At 43.5% G+C, this 27,569-nt stretch overlaps 1 protein-coding gene across 1 annotated transcript in view; it reads right to left on the bottom strand.

Annotated features, from left to right (window-relative positions):
• Positions 1 to 27,229, bottom strand: part of USP3 (ubiquitin specific peptidase 3) — a 54,905-nt gene extending 27,676 nt beyond the window's left edge. Inside the window, exons 1-5 of the mRNA XM_089671437.1 lie at positions 27,055 to 27,229; positions 7,990 to 8,050; positions 6,063 to 6,200; positions 5,880 to 5,963; positions 5,576 to 5,654 (exon numbers count right to left, since the gene is read on the bottom strand). Coding sequence (XP_089527563.1) covers positions 5,576 to 5,654; positions 5,880 to 5,963; positions 6,063 to 6,200; positions 7,990 to 8,050; positions 27,055 to 27,208 — 516 coding nt within the window. The 5' untranslated portion in view covers positions 27,209 to 27,229. The remainder of the gene's footprint in view (positions 1 to 5,575; positions 5,655 to 5,879; positions 5,964 to 6,062; positions 6,201 to 7,989; positions 8,051 to 27,054) is intronic.
• Positions 27,230 to 27,569: the final 340 nt, after the last annotated feature.

Here is a 27,569-nt window from a genome sequence, read left to right as displayed (position 1 = left end):
GCAGAGAGAGAGAGAGAAGAAAAGAAAAAAAAAAAAAAACACTTCGCAAAAAAAAAAAACAAAAAAAAAAAAAAAGGAGGAAAAAAAAAAGATAAAACATTAAAAAAAAAAAACAAAAAAAAAACCTAGCTCAAGGTTTAATATAGTTCAGTGCCAGGGTTTGGAGCAGGGGTGGACCGACCATTCGAGCACTCGGGCACTGCCCGAGGGCCCGGGGTCAGTAGGGGGCCCCATGAGATGCCCCTGATACCTTTCATTGGCTTTTTCGGTTGTGGGCAAGGACACAGGGGCCCCATGATCCCTTATTGCCCGGCGGCCCCATGAGTTGTCAGTCCGCCCCTGGTTTGGAGGCATAGGTGTGTTGGATTGGGAGGAGGGAGCTCAGAACAGTTAAAGGGGGGGAATCAGGAGAGTTAAGGGGGAGCTCAGGACAGTAATAGTGGGACTGAGGACAGTACTGGGGGGTGGGGAATTGACCTATCACTGGTTCACAATATTAGCAAGAGCAATTCTGAAAAATACACGCCTGTAGACACACTGTCACCATAGACAAGTACATTCAGAGATTTATCATATGCAGTAGTGCTGTTCAAGAGACAGGCATTCTTTTACTTTGCATTAAAAGCCTTAAAAGACAATTTCCACACTTTTCAAAATGGGATTTAAGAATAAAAAGCTCAAAATGGGGGGGGGTATGGTGATCTGGGAAAATTGGTGATAGGGCAATCAGCATAATGGGGCGTTTCCCCCACAACAGGTTTTTATTGTTATTATTTCCGGAGAGCCTATAACCCTGATGTTACATTTAGGTTATTGGCTGGCCGCTCTACTGTAAGTTGGGGGGGGGGGGGCAAATTACTTGCCTTGCCCTGGATGCTGACAGCCACACTACTGGCTCTTAGATTAAGTGCAAATTTGGCAAGCCTTGCACTAATGGACAGAAAGTGTGTTCTTCCCAGATGAGTATACAGAGGAAAAAATCCTGAAATAAAACTATACAGTCACCATTTCTAATACATTTTTGTGTTTGGGTTTAGATTAATTCTGGAGAGACTGGGAGCCTTTGCTATCTGCCTAGAATTCCAATTTTCTGAATTTAACCTTGGTTATATACTAGTAGCCAATGAATGTTGTACACTGGATTCCTAAAAGTGATGTTTCAAGGTTACTGCTGAATGTTGAACCATTCTGATGGGCAAAGCTCTGGCAAAGTTCTTCTTGGTGGTTTTGAGGATTCTTTCAAAAGATGAAATAACTGTACTTGTGTGGCATTTACAGTGGGGCAAAAAAGTATTTAGTCATCCACCAATTGTGCAAGTTCTCCCACTTAAAAAGATGAGAGAGGCCTGTAATTGGCATCATAGGTAGACCTCAACTATGAGAGACAAAATGAGAAAAACAATCCAGACAATCACATTGGCTGATTTGGAAAGAATTTATTTGCAAATTATGGTGGAAAATAAGTATTTGGTCACCTATAAACAAGCAAGATTTCTGGCTCTCACAGACCTGTACCTTCTTCTTTAAGAGGCTCTTCTGTCCTGCACTCATTACCTGTATCAATGGCACCTGTTTGAACTTGTTATCAGTATAAAAGACACCTGTCCACAACCTCAAACAGTCACACTCCAAACTCCACTATGGTGAAAACCAAAGTGCTGTCGAAGGACACCAGAAACAAAATTGTAGACCTGCACCAGGCTGGGAAGACTGAATCTGCAATAGGCAAGCAGCTTGGTGTGAACAAATCAACTGTGGGAGCAATAATTAGAAAATGGAAGACATACAAGACCACTGATAATCTCCCTCGATCTGGGGCTCCACGCAAGATCTCACCCCGTGGAGTCAAAATGATCACAAGAACGGTGAGCAAAAATCCCAGGACCACACAGGGGGGGACCTAGTGAATGACCTGCAGAGAGCTGGGACCAACGTAACAAAGGCTACCATCAGTAACACACTATGCCGCCAGGGACTCAGATCCTGCAGTGCCAGACGTGTCCCCCTGCTTAAGCCAGTACATGTCCGGGCCCGTCTGAAGTTTGCTAGAGAGCATTTGGATGATCCAGAAGAGGATTGGGAGAATGTCATATGGTCAGATGAAACCAAAATAGAACTGTTTGGTAGAAACACAACTCGTCGTGTTTGGAGGAGAGAGAGAATGCCGAGTTGCATCCAAAGAACACCATACCTACTGTGAAGTATGGGGGTGGTAACATCATGCTTTGGGGCTGTTTCTCCGCAAAGGGACCAGGACGACTGATCCATGTACAGGACAGAATGAATGGGGCCATGTATTGTGAGATTTTGAGTGCAAACCTCCTTCCATCAGCATGGGCATTGAAGATGAAATGTGGCTGGGGCTTCCAACATGACAATGATCCCAAACATACCACCCGGGCAACGAAGGAGTGGCTTCGTAAGAAGCATTTCAAGGTCCTGGAGTGGCCTAGCCAGTCTCCAGCTCTCAACCCCATAGAAAACCTTTGGAGGGAGTTGAAAGTCTGTGTTGCCCAGCAACAGCCCCAAAACATCACTGCTCTAGAGGAGATCTGCACGGAGGAATGGGCCAACATACCAGCAACAGTGTGTGCCAACCTTGTGAAGACTTACAGGAAACGTTTGACCTCTGTCATTGCCAACAAAGGATATATAACAAAGTATTGAGATGAACTTTTGATATGGACCAAATACTTATTTTCCACCATAATTTGCAAATACATTCTTTCCAAATCAGCCAATGTGATTGTCTGGATTTTTTTTCTCATTTTGTCTCTCATAGTTGAGGTCTACCTATTATGCCAATTACAGGCCTCTCTCATCTTTTTAAGTGGGAGAACTTGCACAATTGGTGGCTGACTAAATACTTTTTTGCCCCGCTGTACATGTTTATGTATTTCTGGCTAATTCTCATTTGTGAATGTACTTAGGGCCCGTTCACACGACTGAACTGCATTACTGCATGTATGTTAATGCACATTGTGCTGTGTGTTAACATGTTGTACCTAGGTGGTCCATTCAAATTTTCAATATTTTGCCAGCTTACCAATGCATGTTAGTTGCTGGCAAGATGCAGTGGGTTGCCTGATTACAATATACAGGTCTAGGTGGAAGTGGCAGTAAAGTGCGAGACCAGTGGTGTGAAGTGACACCTGGTCATCCACCAAAGACTAAGATCTGTCTGTTTGAGTTTTAGTGCCAGGTTTGAAAGGTTTACACTGCAAGTGTAATTCCAAACATAACACTGCTTTATACAGTATTGGTCAGAGCTACACGATGACCCTGTCTACAACACTGGGCCCTATATATAGTCAAGACTTCTCATCATGGTGGGCATACCCCTGAAGGGGTCTTCAGGATCTGAGTTCCAACGAGACGGACCACAGCCCTGGAATTGTAAAGCACCTGCAGCTGGCTACAAGCATTGCACAAAGCAAAAGATATGGTAAAGTGCTACAGGACTGCCGTCATCCCCACAATACATAATAGAAAAAACATCTTCTTCGAAGAATGGGACTATTAGAGGCAATAGATTGTGTAAGCGTGAATATAAAAAATATCAAGTATTTTATTGAAACAAAACATTAAAGATAAAAGTAGCATAAAAAACAGGCTACATAATACATGTACATCTCTCATAATTAGAAATCCTCCGTGAGCAGATTACGTCAATACCGCAGTGCCCCGCCTCCTTTGACTCCACCCCTCTCCTCCTACAGCAGCGCGCACTCACCTCTGCCTAGAAAGCATCCCCTGTGTGAGCTCGCAGTAGGAACTGATAAAATCCCAGGTGCCAGGACGTAATTTTTAGTCGCCTTAATAACCTGGTGCAAGGGATTTGTTGATCCCTGCATTCGTGTCTACAATATTTTCATCACCGTATTTGCAGGGCAAGTATAGTTGTCACACAAGATTGTCTTCAAACATGTCTGTCTTTGTTCATTTCCATTACATGGTATATTGAAGGGACTAAAAGTTTACACAAGCAAAAGAAGCTTCTTTGTGCTTTCTTTTTAGCTCTCAGGAAGGGGCAAAGACGCTGCATTTCTGGCAAGATCAAGAGATATTTTCTATACTTGCTAAAAAACATTCTGAAAAAAGAAAACTAATGCAGCCACCACATAAGTCTAAGAACTGGTAAGCTTTAACCGTTTCAATACCGGGCAATTTTACACCTTCCTGCCCAGGCCATTTTTCAGGTTTCGGCGCTCTCACACTTTGAATGACAATTGCGCGGTCATACAACACTGTACCCAAACTAAAATTTTATCATTTTCTTCACACAACTAGAGCTTTCTTTTGGTGGTATTTAATCACCGCTGGGGTTTTTATTTTTTGCTAAATTAACAAAAAAAGACCAAAAATTTTGAAAAAAAAAACACATTTTTCTTTGTTTCTGTTATAAAAGTTTACAAATAAATAATTGTTCTTCATAAATTTAGGCCGAGATGTATTCTGCTACATGTCTTTGGTGAAAATAACCCAAATTAGGATGTATTTTTTAGTTTGTAGGAAAGTTAGAGTTCACAAACTATGGTATAGATCTGAATATTGATCAATCCTGAAGTACTGACGGCCAATCTAATTTCTTGAGGTCCAAGAATGTCAGAATAGTACAGATATCCCCAAATGACCCCTTTTTGCAGAGTAGACAGTCCGACGTACTTCATAAGAGGCATGGCGAGTTTTTTGAAGTTGTATTTTTTTGTCATAATTTTTCCGAAAATGAAAAAATGAAAAAAATTATTTTCACTATTTTTTTTTTTTTTACATACTGTCACCAGTGCAGTACAGCGTCATCATATAACTGGCATGGCGGTGAACAGGGACACTGACTGGTGACAGTATGAAAAAAAAAAATATATATATATATATATTTTTTTTTTTTATTATATTTAATTTTTATTACATTTTTTTTAAGATTTTTTTTCATATTTTACTATGACCAAAATAGTACAATGTTACCATAGTAACATTGTACTACTTTGGGGAAGTGATCAGTATTTTTTTTTTTACACAATTTGCTTATAGCAAAGAATTACTTTGCTATAAGCAAGCATTTACCTGAATGAAATCGATTCATTCAGCTTTTTTTTTTTTTGTGCTTAGCTGTGATTTGGTCACAGCTAATCACATGACATGTGCATGTGATTAGCTGTGACCATTCACAGCTAGGCACTAGTATACAATGGATGGCATCATGAATGAAGCCATCCATGTATACAACTGTCATGTGACCTGCTGTGATTGGTCACAGCAGGTCACATGGTACCAGCAACGGGAGCCGGTACTCGGATCTGTCATCGGCCGTGTCCGAGGTGCACGGCCGCCGACAGATTGCACTGCTGCGCCGCTCTGCACTAGCGCAAACGGCGCATGTGCGGGAGCACGTCAAATGGCGTGCACCCGGAATGGAGGAGCACATCTGAAGCCGCCAAACGGCCATTGGCCGGGCGGCTAATGGTTAAAATATATAATTTTTGCTTTTACAATTAGATCCGATTTAGAACAGTTGAACATCTGCTGCAGTACATCACATTGCACAATTTAAAATATGTAGGAAACGGTTACTTACATTTAATTTAAGTATTTTCTTGTGTGGAGAGTTTTCCAAGAATTTCCTCTTTCTGTGCCTATCTGCTGTGAATGCAGAGCTGTTCAAAAGCAAATTAGTAAGAAATGACAGGTCTGTCTACAATTAAAACATTTAAACAGACCTTTATGACACCTCTAAACTGAATAGTATGCTTGTGGCCATAAACTGAATCAGTTTATTAGACTATAGTAAAATACAAGACAGCCGGGCCAGAAAGAGTAACAACGTTCAACAATACAGGCCTCTAATGAAAATATCACAACAAAAGAAAAAGGTTACTTACTTTTCTAGGTTCTGTAAATGCTCTCGAACTTTCTGGACGGAACTCATCTTTGTGTCATTCACTACAAAGTCGTCACAACGGTAACTACAAGCAAGAGATTCTTAATGAACTTAATGTGCGATCCCACAGTAAAAATATAACAACATTGGAGGAAAAAAAAAAAAAGTAATTAACCAGACTTACCAAAATGTACTGTAGCTACTGCAGTCCATACAAACAGTGTGCTGGGTTTTTTCCTTCTCTACCTTTTCATATTGTTTGTGGTTGGCAAGTGGCACTTGGGCATCTTCATAATGCTTCTTGGCATGGCCATTCACATACCTTTATGCCACAAGTGATAACATTACAACATGAGATGTACATTCTTGATAATTCATTTGGTTTATTACAGCAGAAGAAAACATTCCAGAAAATGAGCAAAGTAAAGGAGAGCAGGCATGAGTGAGAGGGGAATGAACGGAGTGAAGAAAAGCAGACATGGGTGGAAGAGGAAGAGAATTGGCAAAGTGAAGGAGAGCGAACATAGGTGGAAAACTAAGCACTAATCATCTTGGGGAAAATTGGGACGGGTTTTCTCACCTGCCTGATTGGCATTTCCCCTAAAACCTCACTGTCAGCGGGCAGCTGCCACCACAGACATCAGATTGTCACCCGACTGGGCAAAAAAACAGCCAGACTGATCTCACGATTACAGGATGCCCAAAATTGAACTCCAGGCAAACAGCTAAAATACACAATAAAATTGCATATATGGGATCTTTTTTTTACCTATTAAACGATTTGTAATTATGTCTATCCAGTCCTACAGTTACACAGCTCTACCACATTGCACATCTCTGCCTATCAGCATCCTTACAGTGCTGCTTTGTCCTCCCCACTCTGAGGTCTGCTGTACACAGTCTGCAAGTGGCTGATACAAAGAACCATTCTGGTACTTACAATGATAGTATGAAAAAACAGGATGAATGAACACAAAAGTTGCATTATTTTGTGCGTTTTGTTTTTTTTGTAATTGGGGTTGTATCTGCCTGGAGTTCAGCTTTTAAGCACACCTTTCAGAACTGAAAGACAGGAATCCTAAAATGAAAGAGGGCAGACACCTAGTATTGTTGTCTGTGTCTCATCCCTGACTTTGTTGACAGCGCACACAATCTCAGAGTACTTGCAAAGCACTCTGACATTTCTGCAGCATACCGAGTAGTAGATTTACAGTCCTGAATTTGAATTCTACAGCTGGAATGCTTCGGAAGCAGCACAGTAATGGGCCTACATCTGCTAAAATGCAATACAATTTGGAAGAACTCCCTAATGTGGAACTAAAAACTGAAAAAACTAAAAACACTCACCGGCCTGTTTGCAATCCAGTGTAGAATATACACTGATCTGCACTCCTGCACAGGTACAGGAGTGACAACACCCCATGCCAGCCAATCAAGCAGCTGAACTTCAACACCCAGAAGAATCTGAGAATAAGATCCTGGGTGGGACGTTGTGGGCATCAGACTGCTGGAACTAAGGTAAGTATTATTGCCTTTATGTTTAGTAATGCATTGAGAAGATGAGAGGGCATAGCCTGCAGGGGGGAAGAGAGAGCCAAGGAAAGGGAACAGAGAGGTCAGAAGATGAGAAGGTACAGTGCCACACAGACAGGGGAGAAACATTGTCATAGTGAAAGTAGAATATTGAAAATGACATAGGCTACATACAAAATACCATTCTAGTAACATTCACTCAAGTTAAAAACAAAACAAAAAAAACAAAAAACTATATTAAGTGTGGTGAATATTCAGTGAGAAGCATGACCACAGGCAAAGAAATGAACTACATAGTAGTTTCATTTGCTTACAAATCCCCATTCACTATATCATAACCATTTATGTTTTCCCATTTAGGCAGTTATGTATCTCTCCACTCTTAGGACTACCAAAGCATTTCACAATACAGCAGATCAGTCACAACATGCTGGGCCTATAAACATGACTACTTGACTTCTGAGATGTTTAAATGTTGCTTGAGGAACTGTAAAGTTAGTCAAACATATCACCCAATTACAGGGGGGGGGGGGGGGGGGGGAGAAGACTAAAACCAGACAGCATTATCCAATACTCACCTTCCACAGTGCACGCTGGAACATGTCAGACAGACCCATGGACTTTTATTTGAACGGCATACTGCAACACATCAAAATATACATACAGATAATAAGTCTTTGTTCATATATTTCTATTTCACAGAAAATAAAGAACATGGATATATTTAATATTCCACTCCTTACACAAATGCTAATCCTGCAACAACTCTGATGAGGATATGAATATTCATGTACCTACACCAAAACCTCCTGTACAGTGCTTCAGTTTTATATGGATTACAGTATTTATTGTTCAGAGTACATCTGAACCCTCCTCTACCTAGCCTGCCTCAATTTTGTGAAAAATCTCTACCAAGGGGAAGAGCAAAAAACACAGAGGGGTGGGACATGTGTCTCTCAATGGACTCCAAGAAATCATTTTTCTGGTTTTTTATCTATTCAGGAACACAGGAATCCAGATGCGGTTGGGATGTCCAGAAACAGTCCAACTGAGGGGTGGGCAGCAGCCACCGACAGGCCCACATAAAACAATTAAAGGAATGTCTGTAATTCAAGACCACCTAAAAGGATTAATGTCAAAACTGAAGTGTAATCCCCTGAAAGACAGGGGAAGTTGCTAATGACTAAAAGGGAAGCTACAAAAAAATTACCCTGATGCTCAAGACCAGGACAAAGAAGAACGCTGCCTTGCAGGAAGAAGGGAATGATTCTATCCAAAAGAACACCAATCCTAAACCAATGAGGGGCTGTGAAACCAAAAAAATCCACAAAAATTAAAACAAGACAGGTAAAACAGACCCATAACTTGACAATGGAAGTCATAAGAAGGAACGTGAGAGGAGCAGAGAATTGTGGACTTTTCTGTGATGCTGCCAAATCAAAGTGTGTTTTGTGATGGGACATCGCATACCCAGGAAGAGTCTGATATCCAGAATGAAGAAACATGGAGTACCAGTAAGTGCAGTCTGTGTGGGACAGGCATGTACAGGGAACATTATATGGGTCATGTTAGGGCTGCATATGGTTAACAGATATTCTACTGTACAACTCAACATTTACAGTGGATATAAAAAGTCTACACACCCCTGTTAAAATGTCAGGGTTCTGTGATGTAAAAAAATGAGATAAAGACAAAATGATTTCAGAACTTTTTCCACTTTTAATGTGACCTATAAACTGTACAACTCAATTGAAAAACAAACTGAAATATTTTAGGGGAGTAAACATAAAAAAACTAAAAAATAATGTGGTTGCATAAGTGTGCACACCCTCTTATAACTGGGGATGTAACTGTGTTCAGAATTAAGCAATCACATTCAAAAGCATGTTAAATAGGAGTCCGTACACACCTGCCATCATTTAAAGCGCCTCAGATAAAGTTCAGCTGTTCTAGTAGGCCTTTCCTGACATTTTCTTAGTTGCATCCTACAGCAAAAGCCATGGTCCGCAGACAGCTTCCAAAGCATCAGAGAGATCTTATTGTTAAAAGGTATTGGTCAGGAGAAAGGTACAAAAGAATTGCCAGGGCATTAGATATACCATGGAACAAAGTAAAGATAGTCCTCAAATGGAGAAAATATGGCACAACAGTGACATTGCCAAGAACTGGATGTGCCTCCAAAATTGATGAAAAGACGAGAGGAAAACTGGTCTGGAAGGCTGCCAAGAGACCTACAGCAACATTAAAGGTGCTGCAGGAATATCTGGCAAGTACTGGCTGTGTGGTACATGTGATAACAATCTCCATATTCTTCATATGTCTGGGCTATGGCGTAGAGTGGCAAGATGGAAGCCTTTTCTGACGAAGAAAAACATCCAAGCATGGCTAAATTTAGCAAAAACACATTTGAAGTCTCCCAAAAGCATGTGGAAAAATGTGTTCTGGTCTGATGAAAAAAAGGCTGAAATTTTTGGCCATAAATTCCAAAAGATATGTTTGGCACAAAAACAACACTGCACATCAAAAGAACACCATACATACTGTGAAGCATGGTGGTGGCAGCATCATGCTTTGGGGCAGTTTTTCTTCAGCTGGAACTGGGGCCTTAGTCAAGGTAAAGGGAATTATGAACAGTTCCAAATAGCAGTCAATATTGGCACAAAACCTTCAGGCTTCTGCTAGAAAGCTGAACATGAAGAGGAACTTCATCTTTCAGCATGACGACTCAAAGCATACATCCAAATCAACAAAGGAATGGCTTCACCAGAAGAGCCCAGACCTGAATCAGATTGAAAATCTGTGGGGTGATCTGAAGAGGGCTGTGCACAGGAGATGCCCTCGCAATCTGACATATTTGGAGTGTTTTTGCAAGGAACAGTTACCAGCATTTTTTATCCAGCATTTCTTTAGCTTAAAAAAAAAAAAAAAAAAAAAAAAAAAAAAAAAAAAGGAAGAGAAGTGTGCCTGGAGCCTTAGGAGTGTTCAGTATTTTTTTTTCTGCATGAAAAACACTCCCAAAAACTCTTCAGAAAAAAATGTTTTCTGCTCCTAAACGATGAAGCTTGGAAAATGCTACTAGTCTAAAGAATAGTGTGCATGGACACAAGATAACACTGTTTAGCTTCTTGGAGTAGAAAGAAAAAAATACTGATACCAGCTTTTAGCTTTAAAAAAAAAACCAAAAAAAAAAACCCCAGTTTTTTAAAAAAAAAAAAAAAAAGCAAGAAGGATCGATCTATTTGTTTTCTTTTATCCGCATTTCTTCCTTGCTCTACTCCCCTCCTTTTTTATTTCTGGGTAATGTCCTCTTCACTGCTGTGATCCTGTCCAATCAGGATATGTAGTGTTTTCCCTAGGTTAACAGTTTGGAATAGTTGACTGATAGAGAGTGACTGGTGAAGTGAGATTATTGACTAAATAGGACAAAAAGGAAGGGGTCCAGAAGGGCAATGTGGGCAAGACCTTTAGGGCCTTAGGTTTGGTCTCATTAACAAAGTCAAAAGAGTTGGCCAAACAGGGTCAATATCAGCATAAGACGAGAGAGAGATGAATGGGTTGGCTAACACAAGAATGGCATCATCGCCAAATAGGCATATTTTATGGTGGTATTCTGCCACTTCAATCCCTTGCACATCCCTGTGTTGACAGATTGCCGGGGACAGGGGTTCTATTGCGAGAGCAGACAAAAGTGAGGACATGGGGCAACCCTATCTTGTTCCTCTGTTGGCAGATAATTCATCTGATTGAAAACCAGAATATCGAATGTAGGCCTGTAGAGAGATGTGTAAAACCCTGATCCAGATAAGAAACCAAGGACAATACAGGCGATATGTAGGCCTGTATTAATATATCATATTTTTAAGTGTTCCTGGAAAATATGCAAAATGTTAACTGGGTTCGCTGTAAGGCTCCCATTGCTCAAATGTAGATAAAGTTTAAGGACTGTCCCAGTGTCACAAAGCTTATTAGCCAGTAATATGTCCGGCGTTTTGCCTTTTAGACAGAATTGGTACTATGTCCACCTTAGCTGTTGGTCTGCTAAATGGGTAAGGCATAGGTTCAGTTCAGTTTTCAGGCTAATCAGCCTTGCTTGATGAACAGGAGTCAGGTCAGATAAAAAGGTCTGAGAGGCTTAGAGGAGGCTGGCCTCAAGTTGTTTAACCTGAGCTTCTCTCCATCTTCTTTGCTGAGAGGCTAATTGGTTCAATTTGCCACGAATTACAGGAGACAGCGGAGCAAAAGTATTCTTATTTGGTAAACTACATATACAGTGCTCAGCATAAATGAGTACACCCCCCTTTTGAAAAGTAAGATTTTAATCAATATCTCAATGAACACAAGAACAATTTCCAAAATTTTTGACAAAACTGAGATTTATAGAACATTTGTTTAGCTCATTACATGAAAGCAATGTTAATAATATAACTTAGATGACAAAACCTTCAGTTTTTCTCAAATTAGTTAATGCAAAAATGGATACACCCCACAACAAAAACTACTACATCTAGTATTTTGTATAACCTCCATCATTTGTAAGGACAGCACCAAGTCTTCTAGGCATGGAATGCACAAGTTGATGTCATATTGCAACATCTATCTTTTTCCATTCAAGAACGACCTCTTTTAGAGCCTGGATGCTGGATGGAGAGTGATGCTCAACTCGTCTCTTCAGAATTCCCCATAGGTGTTTGATTGGCTTCAGATCAGGAGACATACTTGGCCACTTAATCCCTTTCACCCTGTTCTTCAGAAATGCAACAGTGGCCTTAGATGTGTGTTTTGGATCATTGTCATGTTGGAAAAGTGCATGACGACCATCTTCTCTTTTAATATCGAGGAGTATATTTGTGAAATCATGACGCCATCAATAAAATGCAGCTCCCCAACACCAGCAGCCCTACAGAAGGACATTGCTACCACAATTCACTCTAGGCACCATGCATTTCTCTCTGTGTTCCTCACCTTTGTGACGCCATACAGTTTTGAAGCCATCAGTTCCATAAACATTTATCTTGTCTCATCACTGCAGGGTACAGAGTCCCAGTAGCCATCTTCTTTTTCAGCATGGGCCCTGGCAAATATTAAACGGGCCCTTTTGTGCATGGAGTTTAGGAGAGGCTTCCTTCGTGGACGACACTCATACATGCCATTCCTTTGCAGTGTACGCCGTATTGTGTCATAGGAAACAATCACTCCAGTTTTACTGTAGCCAACTACAGTAAACTTGCATGGAAATTTTCTTCAACCCTTCTCAATCAAAAGACACTCCTGTCGAGGTGTTAACTTCCATGGATGGCCTGGATGTCTCTGTGAGATGGTTGCAATTCCATATTTGTTACATTTTTGTTTCACTTTTGGTACAGTATTCTGACTGATAAGTAAAGCTTTGCTGATCTTCTTGTAGCCTTCACCTTTCTTGTGTAAAGAAATTATTTTCTTTCTCAGGCCTTGTGACATTTCTCTTCCATGTGGTGCCATTGCTGATAGCATGAAATGGGAAGGGGTTTTCTTTGTTAAGTAACGCTCTTTTATAATAACCTGTCTGCTGGACACCTGTTTAATGAATAATTAGACTCACATGTACTTGAATTCTTGTTTAAGTTAGGATTTTGTTGTCTAAAATTTAGCTTTCCGCCTAAGACTTTCATTGGGGTGTATTTATTTTTGCAACATGGCCTTGAATTAATTTGTTGAAAAAATACTTTTTTGTGTGTGCAAATTAACAAATCTTGTTTGCAATCGATGGCCGCATTTGTGAGAGTATTTTGTAGTATAGTGTCCCATAGAAAATGTTGATTCTGAAAGGAAAAGTAAAGGTTTTTTTACATATCTGTTGGGGTGTACTCATTTATGCTGAGCACTGTATTTGCAGTGGCATAGCTACAGTGGTAGGGGTCCCAGCAAAAGCTTTGGAGCAGGGCCCCTCCATTCCTTATCCCTTTTCTGCTCAAAAGTGTACTGGCAGTTAAAGTGGTTGCAAAAGCTCACGTTTTTTTTTTTTTACCTTTATGCATTCTTTGCATGAAGGTCAAAACCTTCTGTGTGTAGCAGCCCCCTACCTGAGCCCCATCTTGATCCAGTGATGTGCATGAGAGCCTCCACTGTCCTGGGTCTCTCCTTCCTCATTGGCTCCCACTACTGTCAATCACAGCCAGTGAGCTAATGAGAGAACAGGGGGAGGGATCGAGCCACATCTGTGTGTGAATGGACACACAGGGCAGCAGCTCGGGAGCAAGCCTTCTCGAGGGACACCATAAGCAAGATGCTTGCTGCGGAGGCACTTGGCAGGAGGGAATAGCCAGGAATGCCGGCTGGGAACCCACGAAGAGAAGGACTGGGGCTGCTCTGTGCAAAACCACCAGGTGAGTATGACATTCTTTTTTTTTTTTTTTTAAATAACAAAATTGCCTTTACAGTCACTTTATGTGTTCAGGACTGGACAATTCCTGGCCACCAGGGTGACTGAAAAACCTCTCTGGCAACCGGGTCAATGAGAGCCATTACGCTCATTGACCTGGGGAGGTGGGTGCTGAAATGTCAGCTTTACCTATTGATGGGTAAAGCCAGCACTACAGGAGAACATAACAGCTAATGTGACTGTACTGAGAGCCATCATTGTACAAGGTAGACTGAGATAAGCCCGGCCAATAGGCGAATTTAGCTCAACTGTGCAACACCGCATACCAAAACAGCCACATTAACTGGTACGTTCTCAAGTAGTGATGGCTTTACAAAAGCAATAGTCCTGGCATTTCAGCAACCACTTACCCATTGGCAATAGCTACACTATATTGCCAAAAGTTTTGGGGACGCCTGCTTTTACATGCACATGATCTTTAATGGCATCCCGGTCTTAGTCCGTAGGGTTCAATATTGAGTTGGCCCCACCCTTTGCAGCTATAACAGCTTCAACTCTTCTGGGAAGGCTGTCCACAGGGTTTAGGAGTGTGTCTATGGGAATGTCTGACCATTCTTTTAGAAGCGCATTTGTGAGGTCAGGCACTGATGTCAGATGAGAAGGTCTAGCTTGCAGTTTCCGCTCTAATTCATCCCAAAGTTCTACTGGGTTGAGGTCAGGACTCTGTGCAGTCCAGTCAGGTTCCTCCACCCCAAACTCGCTCATCCATGTCTTTATGGACCTTGCTTTTTGCACTGGTGCGCAGTCATGTTGGAACACAAAGGGGCCATCCCTAAACTGTTCCCACAAAGTTGGGAGAATTAAATTGTCCAAAACGTCGGTTTGCTGACGCCTTAAGAGTTCCCTTCACTAGAACTAAGGGGCAAAGCACTACCTCTAAAAAACAACCCCACACCATAATCCCCCCTCCACCAAACTTTACACTTGGCACAATGCAGTCAGGCAAGTACCATTCTCCTGGCAACCTCCAAACCCAGACACACCCATCGGATTGCCAGACAGAAAAGGGTAATTCGTCACTTCAGAGAACACATCTCCACTGTTGTAGAGTCTAGTGGCGGTGTGTTTTACACTACTGCATCCAAAGCTTTGCATTGCACTTGGTGATGTAAAGCTTGGATGCAGCTGCTCGGCCATGGAAACCCATTCTATGAAGCTCTCCACGCACCGTTGTTGTGCTAATCTGAAGGTCACACAAAGTTTGGAGGTCCTTAGCTATTAACTCTGCAGGCAGTTGGTGACTTTTGCACACCGTGTGCTTCAGTATGCACTGACCCCGCTCTGTAATTTTACATGGCCTACCACTTTGTGTTGCTGTTGTGCCCAGTTGCTTACAATACCATTAACAGTTGACAGTGGAATTTTTAGTAGCAAAGAAATTTCAAGGATAGACTTATTGTACAGATATCAACCTATCACGGTGCCATGCTTGAATTCACTGAGCTCCTGGGAGCAACCCATTCTTCTACAAATGTTTGTATAAGCAGTCTGCATGCCTAGGTACTTTATTTTATATACCTGTGGCCATGAAGGTGATTGAAACACCTACGTCCAATGATTTGGAGGGGTGTCCCAATACTTTTGGCACTATAGTGTATATCAGCATGTTGGGGCAAACTCCAATAAATGCACCCTCCCCCCTTCTCAAGCTAACAATAATCAGCTCCAGGACCACGAACTGCTGCATTGCGAAAGACAGACATAGCTATCACAATACAGGCAACCCATAGGCACTATTTATTGTTATTTATGGTTTAAAGTTGTTCTACTGGCAAAGCAATAGGCTGTTCTGAATTTTTAAACAAAGTCTGTTCAAAAGTAACCGTTTTCCTTTAAACTGTTGCTTAAAGCTGTATTCTTGCTGCTTGGATCTATAACTATTTGTGACAAACCCATGGAACTACTACTAATGAACATTCTCAATGAATGCAAAGTGTTCTCTGACTGAATGAGATGTAAAGATCACGATCGCCACCTTGCCCATGTCACGTCCATTTAAAGAACCAAACACTGAGGCATGCTGGGTAAAGGATAGATTACACTGGGGATGTCTTACAATTTTTCTATTTGCCAGTGTTTGATGAAACTCCAAAGACATGCTGGTAGGTTAACTGGATCTTGTCTAAATTGTCCCAAGTATGTGTATGTGTGAATGTAAGTTAGGGACCTTAGATTGTACACCCCTTGAGGGTTAGGGACTGATGTGAATGTATAATATACAGTGGAACCTCAACTTACGAGTTTAATTCGTTCCGTGGCCGAGCTCGTAACTCAAAATGCTCGCTCGTTAAATCAATTTTCCCCATAAGAAATAATGGAAACGGCCGTAATCCGTTCCAACCCTCAAAATGGCACCTCATATTTTTCATTTTTCTTGTTATTTCATAAGGAAAAAAGCTTTTTACATAACTAATATTATATAAAAACAAAATAGAAAGAAAATATGAAGATATAATAAGGTTGTATACAATTTACTTACCTTGGAGATGATTTTTGTTTTCGCTTAATTCTCATCACTCTCTTCACTTTCACTAGTTCTTGGCCTTTTTGCCACACTTTGCTCACTTCGAGCTGAAGGCCTTTTCTTAAGAAACATGTCTAAGGAAGTCTGTTTCATTCTCCCTTTGAGAATGTTTCTGAAACGACGTAGGCACGTGTCGTTGAAAAGCTCTGTCGCACGACTCGTTGCAATTTTTTCAGGATGGTTCTTTTCAACAAAACCTGCCACCCTCTCCCACATTGCCAAAATATCCTTGAGGTCTTTTGTACTGTTTATCTCTGGCTCTGTCTCCTCTCCCTCCGAAGTAGCTTCAGTTAATGCTTCTGTGTGCCGTTGCTCTTGTAACTCCTTTAACTCGTCAGTCGTAAGTTCCTCGGAGTGCTCCTCAACGAGTTCCTCGATGTCTCTTTCATCCACCTCCAGACCTATAGTCTTGCCAATGGACACGATCTCTTCCTCCACTGGCTCCTCTTCTTCCTCAATCTCAAACCCTTCAAAATCTCTTTCAGCCACATTTTCAGGCCACAGCTTCTTCCAAGCAGAGGTCAAGGTCCTTTTCGTAACCCCCTGCCAGGCAATATCGATGATTTTGAGGCCTATTGCTATGTTAAAATGCTCCTTCCAAAACTCTCGAAGGGTGAGGTTTGTGTTCTCCATCACCTCAAAGCAACGGCGAAACAGGTGCTTGGTGTAGAGTTTCTTGAAATTTGATATTACCTGTTGGTCCATTGGCTGGAGGATAGGGGTGGTGTTTGGAGGAAGGTAGAGAACCTTCACAAAATTATACTCATCAAGTATTTCTTCCTCGATCTGTGGTGGATGTGCAGGAGCATTGTCGAGGACGAGAAGGGCTCGCAGGGGCAGGTTGTTGTTCTTCAAATATTTCTTCACCGAAGGACCAAACACAAGGTTTACCCAGTCGATAAAGAACTGCCTGGTGACCCACGCCTTAGGGTTTGCCCTCCACATAACATGGAGTTTCTCCTTTATTATCTTGTGTGCTTTAAAGGCTCTGGGGTTCTCCGAATGGTATACGAGTAGCGGCTTTATTTTGCAGTCGCCACTCGCATTGGCACACATAGGTTTGTGTCCTGGCATCCTCTTCTCCTCTTCGGTGATGTATGTTCTCCTCGGCATCTTCTTCCAGAACAGCCCTGTCTCGTCACAGTTGAAGATTTGCTGGGGGATGTATCCTTCTTCCTCGACGAATTCTGCGAAAGTTTTCACGAACTCCTCTGCTGCCTTTACATCAGCACTTGCTGCCTCACCATGCCTAACAACGGATTGAATCCCCGTCCTTTTCCTAAAATTATCAAACCAGCCCCGACTGGCTTTAAAGGATTCCTCCTCCGTTGAAGTGCCTGGGGTTTGCTGTTGTAAATCTGAAAAAATACTGCGCGGCTTCTCGCAGATTATTCCCTCGGTGACGGTATCTCCGGCAAGTTGTTTTTCCGTCAGCCACACCAACAGCAGATTCTCCATCTTCTCATGCACATCTGTACGGCGCTTTGAAATAATCTTGACACCTTTGGCTGGCTTAATTTTCTTTAGGGACTCCTTCTGTTTTAAGATGGTGCAGATCGTTGACGTTGTACGGTCGTAGTGCTTGGCCAGTTCCTTTACTCGCATGCCTTGCTCATGCTTCTCGACAATTTCAAGCTTTATTTCGAGGGACATCATCCTCCTCTTCTCGGTACTCGCACTACCACTTGCTTTCTTTGGTGCCATGGTTACAACAAAGTTAGAAGTTGGGATTTCAATCACGTGTAGACAGCGAGAGAGAGAGAAAGGCTCGGAGATGGGATGCTGTGACTCATACCCTGCGCCTTGAAAATATACACTTAGAGCTGCGCGCGCCTCAAACTTGTATCTTAAAATTCTGATCGCGTGCCGAAGCAAAAAATCGTCCGAGCGACTGCTCGTATCTCGGAAAACTCGCACGTTAGTTCGCTCGTAGGTTGAGGTTCCACTGTATATGTAAAGCACTGCGTAAATTGACGGTTCTATACAAGTACCTGAAATAAATAAATAAACCTCCTGTAGCCATCAGTATAACCCAACTGTATCTGAATTCCTGGGTCCCTCAATAGATGAGAAAACTCTGCAGCTCCTCCATTGACCTTTTTGTCACTGAACTCCAAGGTACTAGACAATCATGTACCATCATCAACTAAGGGGAATGCATAAAACTGTATCCCCTGCTTGCTAGCATCAGGTTGTTTGGGAATGCCCAAGCTATTGTTCTGATCCTAGTTATCAGTATATGGTAAAATGAATAATGTACAAACGTCAACAACCTACATTATACTATATTAAACAAAACAAAAACACATGACAAAACTCAGTGGGCTGGTATACAAAAAGTGGAGCTATTATTCACAGCAAACAGGTTACATTTTTCAAATAAAACAAGGAATGTGACAGGTTGCTATTGGCAACAGCCACACTTTTACAGAATTAATTTAAAAAGGTTATAAAGGTTTTTTTGTTTGTTTTTTCTTTTCTTTTAACCACTTGGCTTCTGAAAGATTTAGCCCCCTTCATGACCAGGACATTTTTTGATATGCGGCACTGCACAACTTTAACTGACAATTGGCATGGTCATGCAAAATTCAATTTATATAATTTTTTTCACACAAATAGAGCTTTCTTTTGTTGGTATTTGATCACTGCTGGGTTTTTTTTTATTTTTCATTAAATGAAAAAAGAAAATATATTTTACTTTTTGCTATAATTTCATTCATATGCTTAATTTAGGCCAAAATGTATTCTACTACATGCCTTTGGTAAAAAAAAAAAAAAATCTCAATAATTGTATATTGATTAGTTTTCCTGAAAGTTATAGTGTCTAAAAATGAAAGTATATACACTGGATTATTTATTTTGTATACTAATAATGGCGGCAATCAGCAGCTTACAGAGAGACTGTGATAGTGGGGTGGGCACTGACACCACCAGTGACACTTAGGCTACGTTCACACTAGCCTTGTGTGCAGGCGGCAGAGAGGCGTTTGGGAAGCGTTTTTACCGCTTCCCAAACGCCTCTGCCAATTCTGCACATTACAGCACATGGTGCTGTTCTAACGGGAGCGTTTGCGTCGCGGCAAAACGGACGCCTCTGGACGAGTCAGGAGGCTTTGAAGCCTCCTATTCTCGTCTATGGTGCCGCTCCGCAAACGCCCGGCCGGCGTTTGCGGTGCGGTTGCGGAGCGGTAACACCACTCAAACTGCATTATAGGCGTTTGTGGGGCGTTATTAACGCTCGGCAAACGCCTAGCAACCGCCACTAAACCGCGCATGCGGCGTTTGCCGAGCGTTAAAAAACGCTCCACAAACGCCGGACCGGCGTTTGGCAAGCGTTGGCAAAACAGCCTAGTGTGAACGAGCCCTTATACAGTGATCAGTGCTAATAATTTGCCCTGACACTGGGTAGGAGGGGGTTAACATCTAGGGGAATCAAAGGGTTAACTGTGTGCCAAGAAAGTGTTAAATGTACTGTGTGTAATTTTACTAAGGGATCTTGTTGCTGTTTGATGTTTACCATTACAGAGATCTGTCCAAGAAATCACTGAACCAATCAGCAGGTCCCAGCTGTCAAACATTGGCCGGGAACCACTGATCGGTTTGTGCTGAAATGAATCACAGTACAGCCAGGTCAATGCATGCACACCCTACCCAGAAGCACTGATAACGCACTAGGTATGTGATCCAGCACAGAAGAGCCGCTCTGTCACTAGAAATGTACGTTATTTCGTTGGCAAGCGGTTAAAATAATAAACATATCCTACTTACCTGCCCTGTGCAATGATTTTGCACAGAGCAGCCCTGATCCTGCTATTCTCAGGTCCCCAGCTGGCACTTCTGGCTCCTCCCCCTTGCTAAGTTGCCCCAGAACAAGCTGTTTGCTCTGGGGGCTCTCATGAGTGCTGGCTTCCGAGCCGCCTCTGTGTGTCTATGGAACACACAGAAGGGCTCAGCCCCGCCCCCCAATCCCTCCTCACTGGCTGTGATTGACAACAGTGGGAGCCAATGGTCTCAGCTAATGAGGAGAGAGAGACCTGGGAGAGCCTTGGCTCTTGTGCACATCGCTGGATCAAGATCGGCTCAGGTAGGTATTAGGGAGGGCTGAGGGGGGAGCTGCGCACTGAAGATTTTTTACCTTTATGCCTAGAACACATGAAGGCAAAAAACCCTCAGCCTTTACAACTAATTTAATAAATAAGTTTCTACTCTGCCCAATGGTCACGTGATATATATTTACCACTGCTAGAGAGCTACCATTCTGTTTTTGTAATAGAAATAGAAGGCTGCTCTCTGTAATGGCAACAAGTCATCAACATGCTATTTACTTGCAGGATATCCTCCCAACAATGATGATGCTGTGTTCTTGCAGGATATCCTCCAAGAATTGATGAAACACCATTTCAGAACGGCTACCTTAAAGACTAACCACAAAACTCTGTTACATATATTTTTTTTTCTTACATTTCTGATAGGAAACCATATAATTCTTTTTTTGCTTTCTGCGCCCCAGAGAAAAAAAAAAAAAAAAAAAAAACTGTAAGCAGGTGGAGATCTCTACAAAAGCGATACGAAATCACCTCTTAGATTGTAAGCTCCCAGGATCAGGCCCTCCTATCCCTCTTGTATTGAACTGTATTGTTCCTGTATTGTCTCCCGTTATATTGTAAAGCGCTGAGCAAACTGTTGGTGCTATATAAATCCTGTATAATAATAATAACAATAATAAAAGAGCAGCTAGCCATACCCGCAAGATGAACTAAAGAAATATTTCAGATTCCTCCATCCATGAATATCTCCTGCCAACTACTGTATTCTAATAGCCATGGGCATTGGCTATCAGAATATCCAAATGGTGATTGTCGTCACTATTCAGCTGGATGGTTTCCACCCAGCTCCTTTGATTTATAGATTCCAGTGGTGCCAGCAAGGCCTCTCATTGATCAAAATGGCTGAAATTAGATCCATGTATAGATGCAGTTGTCTATAACACTATTGTCTTCATTGGAAGACGATTCCTCACCTCCTGTTCCAGTGCCTGCTGTACATGTTTGGTTTTCCAGCAGTATTTGTCCTAGCCAATGGTCGCCAGGACAATCCCCCCCCCCATAAAAAAAAAAAAATTAAAAGAAAAAAAAAAAAAACACACACACAATGAAGGTTCTGACATTTCATCATGCTATCCATAGCAACAAAGAATTGGCTAAAGACAACCAATAATTAAATTATTTTGCTACGCCTAAAACATATTTAAAATTATTTTATATACTCTTTATAACTACATATAATAGTCACGCACAAAAAAGCTACAGAGACTGACAGAACAAACTATAATTTAATAGCAAGTGACAACAAGAGAGATCCGCTTGTCCCACAGTGGTAAGTTTGCATGGATTTCTCCTGGGCATCTTAGGACCGCTTCACACATACGTCTGCATTTCCATGCACTCCCATTGAAGTCTACAGTGGTCAAGCATGCACCAGAAGTGCCTGACATTTTGCAAAGTTGCATGGAAGCATGTTTGATAGGTATGATCGGTCCCCATGTACAATAATGGGCTTCCTCTAATCAAGCAACAAATCCCACAGGTGTGCACAGGGACTAAAACCTCCCATATGACCCCCTGAAAACATACCCACCTACTTGTCTGCGGACATGCTAAACCATCATCCCCTGAATGGGCCGCAGCCAGGGTCAGACATCTATTACACTCTCTTCCAGCTTTCTAAGGATTCGTTTACAGTGCTGCTCACTGAACAGAAACCACATTTGGATTGCTCTCCAGAGAGCATTTGACATGCAGGGAGGAGGCGTTGTATCTGTTTTAGCCCCCTTAATTGCTGGACTACTGTGTGTTGTGAACGGTTTCAGTGTGGCCCCCATTCATTTGTACGGGTTGCGTTCGGTCGTGCCCACTGAGAGCGGCAGGGTGTATAATTCCGGCTGCAGCCAAAAAGAAAAGCATTGTGGCATGTGTATACCCCTGGCTGCTGCCTTTCCAGCGGAAGGAGCAATGGTTGAGGGGTCGTTAAAATTTTTTTTTTTTTTTTTAAATGCTAAACCGCATGGTTCTACTGCTCCCTAAGGAGCCCCGAGGCTACTTTCACACTTGATCAAAATTATTTTAAAGTGATTCCAAAAGGTTGTGATTTTTTTCTTAAACAAACATGTTATACTTGCCTGCTCTGTGCAATGGTTTTGCACAAAGCAGTTCCGATCCTCTTCTTTTTGGGTCCCCCACCAGCGGTCCTGGCTCCTTGCTCCTGCCAAGTGCCCCCAATAGCAAGCCTCTTACTATGGGGGCACTCAAGAAGTCTGGCTCCCGAGCCTCACTATTGTGAATGGACATTGTCCATTCACACACTGAGCGCAGCTTGGCCCCCCTCTCTCTCCTCATTGGCTCTTTTGCTGTGATTGATAACAGCAGGAGCCAACGGCTCCTGCTGCTGTAAGACACCCAGAAGGTTTTTTTTACCTTCATGCATAGAATGCATTAAAAGTGGTTGTAAAGGCTAAAGGTTTTTTTTTTACCTTCATGCATTCTAGGCATGAAGGTACAAAACCTTGCATGCGCAGCAACCCCCCCCCCCCCCCCCCCCAACACTTACCCATCACGATCCAGAGATATGCACGAGTCTCACTCTCCGAGGACTCTTCCTCTTCATTGGCTGAGAAACCTTCTGCTTTTAGAACCACTTTAGTATTTAGTATTTTTCTGAGCATTTTAGAAGCGTATTTCAAGCATTTTACATGTATATTCAAATATCTGGTGTTTTTGTTTTAGCCACTGGAGAGCACAAAAGGGGAGTGGATCAGTCCTTCCAGGCTAAAAAAAAAAAAAAAAACACTTCAGCAGGCTCAATTTGCACATTTTCAGGCATTCTCATTCAAATCTATGGGGCCAAAAATTCAAATTCTGCTTAAAAAGTAGTTAAAGCGGTAGTAAACCATGTCCAAAAAATAAAAAGAATCCCCTGCAAGGTAAAGGCATAATGTGCTAGTATGCATCGCATACTAGAACATGATGTAAAACATACCTTAAAACAAAGCCCTCCAGCGGTGCGCTGTCATGGCTGTAGAGGCTTCCATCTTTACCCGGTCTTCCTTCCGGGTTCGCGAGCTCCGGCCATCTGGCTGGCTGAGCCGCAATGACGTCACTCCCGCGCATGCGCACGGGAGTCTCGGGACACGGCACAGTGCTCTAAAGGAACAGTATGGGTATGCCATTCCTTCAGAGCGCTTGCGCCAGCTGTAAAAAAAACCCAAATAGCATATAAGATACTCATTTTACCAACAGGGAAGCTTTATTATAAGCTTACCTGTAGGTAAAAATTAAAGTGGCTTTACTACCACTTTATTGTAGCTTTTGGAGCATTAGGCTACAGGCACCTGACCACTCATGTGAACAGCCACCACAGCAATACATGGAATTTTGGATGTTGAGCATTTAGCTTCAAGCTACAACCACTCAAGTGTGAAGTGGGCCTCATACTTCTGTAACCAACAAGTGCAAATATTCTACAAGCAGAGACAACAAACAGAGCATACGTCAGGTCCGCTGAACGATCGTATACACCAGAACATGCCTATACCAACACATGAATGTGATCCCAATACTCTCATTGGCACCTACATCTTCATCGACAAACTGCCCGGTCCTTGTGTATAGTCACAAACCTCAGTCTGTAAACCTGTAATAAAAACAGTGGTTAAGTGGTTACCACTTCTGTCTGGCAGCACTGGGGTCACCAGTTTAAATCCCAACCACAGCAATACATGCATGGAGTCTGCCTATTTTCCCTCTGCTTGAGTGGGTTTCCTCCGGGTACACCGGTTTCTTCCCACACTCCAAAAGACATGCTGGTAGGTAACTGGCGCCTGTCTAAATTGGCCTTATTATGTATATGCATGAATGTGAGTAAAGCTGGGTACACATGTATCGAAATTCTTCCAATTTGTGTGTAGCCCTCGCTGTTGTTACAGATGCCATTTGTTAGAGTGAGTTCAGTCCAATGGTCATGCTGGAAACCGTGGCTGCTGCAGGGATGATCACTGTATTCTGATGGGGAAGAGGGAAGTCTCTGCTGTCAAAATACAATGGCACAGCTGAGGAGATCCATATTGCTTTTGCGGGTACAGGACAAATGTACAGGGTAGATTTTTTATTCTTTTATTCAACCTGCTGGTTGAATTAAAAAAAAAAAACCCCAATGTGTATACTTTAGGCTCTGCTTAATCTGCAGTTGCCATGGTGCTTGTACGTGTCAGGATCAGTTACAACACCAGCCATCTGATGATTTGACAGTTTGGTTGACAGCGCAGCAAATGTGACAGTTATTTTACTGTTTTGGGAAACCTTTACAAATCTATGGGTTTGGTTCTGCTTTGACTGGCTCCTATCTAAATTGGCCCCAGTATGAGTATGCATGAATGTGAGATAGGGACCTTTTGTAAGCTCCTTGAGGACAAGGACTGATGTCAGTGTATAGCTCTGTGTTAAACTGTCAGCACTATATACATATCTGTGATAAACAAAAACAAATTCAACCTAAACTATCGGATTGTAAGTTTGCATGAGCAGGGCCCTCCTAACCCTCAGGTATTGAATTGTATTATTACTGTACTGTCTCCCTTTATATTGTAAAGTGCTGTGCAAACTGTTGGCACTGTATAAATCCTGTGCAACAATAAAAAACTGCTGCCATGGCAATTCCAGATCAAAGGAGGAAGGGTACCAGCCAGGAACGTGCAAAAAAAAAAAAAAAAAACCACTACAAGCAGCCTCGCCCAGAGAAATCAGGATTCAGGAACCACAAGCATTGCAGAGAAGGACTTGTAACAATAAAAAGGCACGTTTCCATGTCGTCACCTCCCCACTGCCATCCTCAGTCCAGACCCACACCTAGGGATTTCCTCGCTCCTCCAGAATGGGAACAAGAACTCAAAGCAGCTGAAAATTGATACAGCCAGCATGACAAAAGCCAGAGGACACAAAGGCATGCTAACACAACCTCTCCTGCTATGAAATAATTAAAAAGTGGACCTTAAGATAAATGCAATATTATTATTGTATTTGTCTGATACTATCTCATCCAGACTCCAGGCATGATACATTTAAGTAGGATAGACTCGTACTACTGTACAGGCTACAAAAACAATTAAAAGAGGTGCCGGCGTTTGAAGCATCTTTCATGATGGTGGATTTTGTAAATTTGGCTTGGATTAAATTTAGAAGCAAGACAGCAGCATGACATAGACAGGACGGGGCTGGACAATGCAGGATGACCCCAGCACGGCACAGACAGGACTGATCGGTGCAGGATGACCCCAGCATGGCATAGACAGGACAGGGCTGAGCAATGCAGGATGACCTCAGCCTGGCACAGACAGGACTGGGCTGAGCGGTGCAGGACGACCCCAGCCTGGCACAGGTTGTCCTGCACCTGGGGTGGGGGAGCAATGCAGGACGACCCCAGCCTGGCACAGACAGGACTGATCGGTGCAGGACGACCGCAGCCTGGCACAGACAGGACGGGGCTGATCGGTGCAGGACGACCCCAGCCTGGCACAGACAGGACGGGGCTGATCGGTGCAGGACGACCCCAGCCTGGCACAGACAGGACGGGGCTCAGTGGTGCAGGACGACCCCAGCCTGACACAGACAGGACGGGGCTGAGCGGTGCAGGACGACCCCAGCCTGGCACAGACAGGACGGGGCTGATCGGTGCAAAATGACCCCAGCCTGGCACAGGTTGTCCTGCACCTGGGGTGGGGGAGCAATGCAGGACTACCCCAGCCTGGCACAGACAAGACGGGGCTGATCGGTGCAGGACGACCCCAGCCTGGCACAGACAGGACGGGGCTGATCGGTGCAGGACGACCCCAGCCTGGCACAGACAGGACGGGGCTGATCGGTGCAGGACGAGCCCAGCACGGCACAGACAGGACGGGGCTGATCGGTGCAGGACGACCCCAGCCTGGCCCAGACAGGACGGGGCTGATCGGTGCAGGACGACCCCAGCCTGGCCCAGACAGGACGGGGCTGATCGGTGCAGGACGACCCCAGCCTGGCACAGACAGGACGGGGCTGAGCGGTGCAGGACGAGCCCAGCACGGCACAGACAGGACGGGGCTGATCGGTGCAGGACGAGCCCAGCACGGCACAGACAGGACGGGGCTGATCGGTGCAGGACGAGCCCAGCACGGCACAGACAGGACTGGGCTGATCGGTGCAGGACGAGCCCAGCACGGCACAGACAGGACTGGGCTGATCGGTGCAGGACGAGCCCAGCACGGCACAGACAGGACAGGGCTGATCGGTGCAGGATGTTGAGAGCCATGTTCATTATTGCCCCCCTACACACACAATAGCGGGTCCCCTCCTAGCAGTCTATGGAGAGGGATGGGTACACGTGTTTGGAGGGAGGCTTTGTTGTTGTTGTCAGCCTCCTCTAGGTGCAGGCGCTGTAATAGTGGCATCCATCGGTCTTCAAGGGCTGACACAGAAACATATTCTTATACAATAAGCATTACACAGTCACAGGGCCCCCCAGTGCTCACTGTATCCGGGCTCTCCCTGCCATCAACAATAACAATTCCCCCACTAGGCCGCGCCCGGAGCCGGGGACTTTCCTGAGCACTATAGGCAGGCGGCGGTGCGTCCCCCAACGGGCAGAGCGCGGGGAGGAGTAAACCACACTCACCGCTGCAGCACCACGAAGAGGGGGAGCCGCTGGGGAAGGCAGCGGAGTCCGGAGCAATGCAAACACTGGTCGTAAGGTGCGGGCACTCCATGTCGGGGCGGAGGGACACTTCTGCCTGAGACTTATCACACCGAGCCGGGACTTCTTCCACCATGAGAACGTTTGGGCGGGCTACTGCGACGTCAGCAGGACTGGTCCGCCCATTGCGTCCTCCCGGTCGTTTCCCTGGTAACTGCTCACATCGCTTGATGATAAAATGCAAAGACTCCGATGGTGGGCAGTGTGTGTGGGCATCGTGAGGGGGCGCTGTCAGGGAAACAGGAGAACTCAGGACAGAATAAAAAGCCTAATAAACGCTTTGTTAACAAAAAAATGCAGGTGTATGAAAACAAAAGGCGTCCACTGTCTTATAGGTCGTTTTATTTGGAAAGCAGCCCCACAGTGAGCAGAAAAGCCTGTTCCCTGCCAGCAGCTGCAGCAGTGGTGTATTTAGGTTTTGTGCTGCCCTAGGGAAC

Source organism: Staurois parvus, unplaced genomic scaffold (assembly GCF_062004578.1).
Source record: "Staurois parvus isolate SC_StPar_1 unplaced genomic scaffold, SC_StPar_1.0 ptg000105l, whole genome shotgun sequence".
In the NCBI taxonomy this organism is placed as follows: domain Eukaryota; kingdom Metazoa; phylum Chordata; class Amphibia; order Anura; family Ranidae; genus Staurois; species Staurois parvus.
The sequence above is the reverse complement of the archived record's forward strand: the minus strand, read 5'-3'. Positions and strand labels throughout refer to the sequence as shown.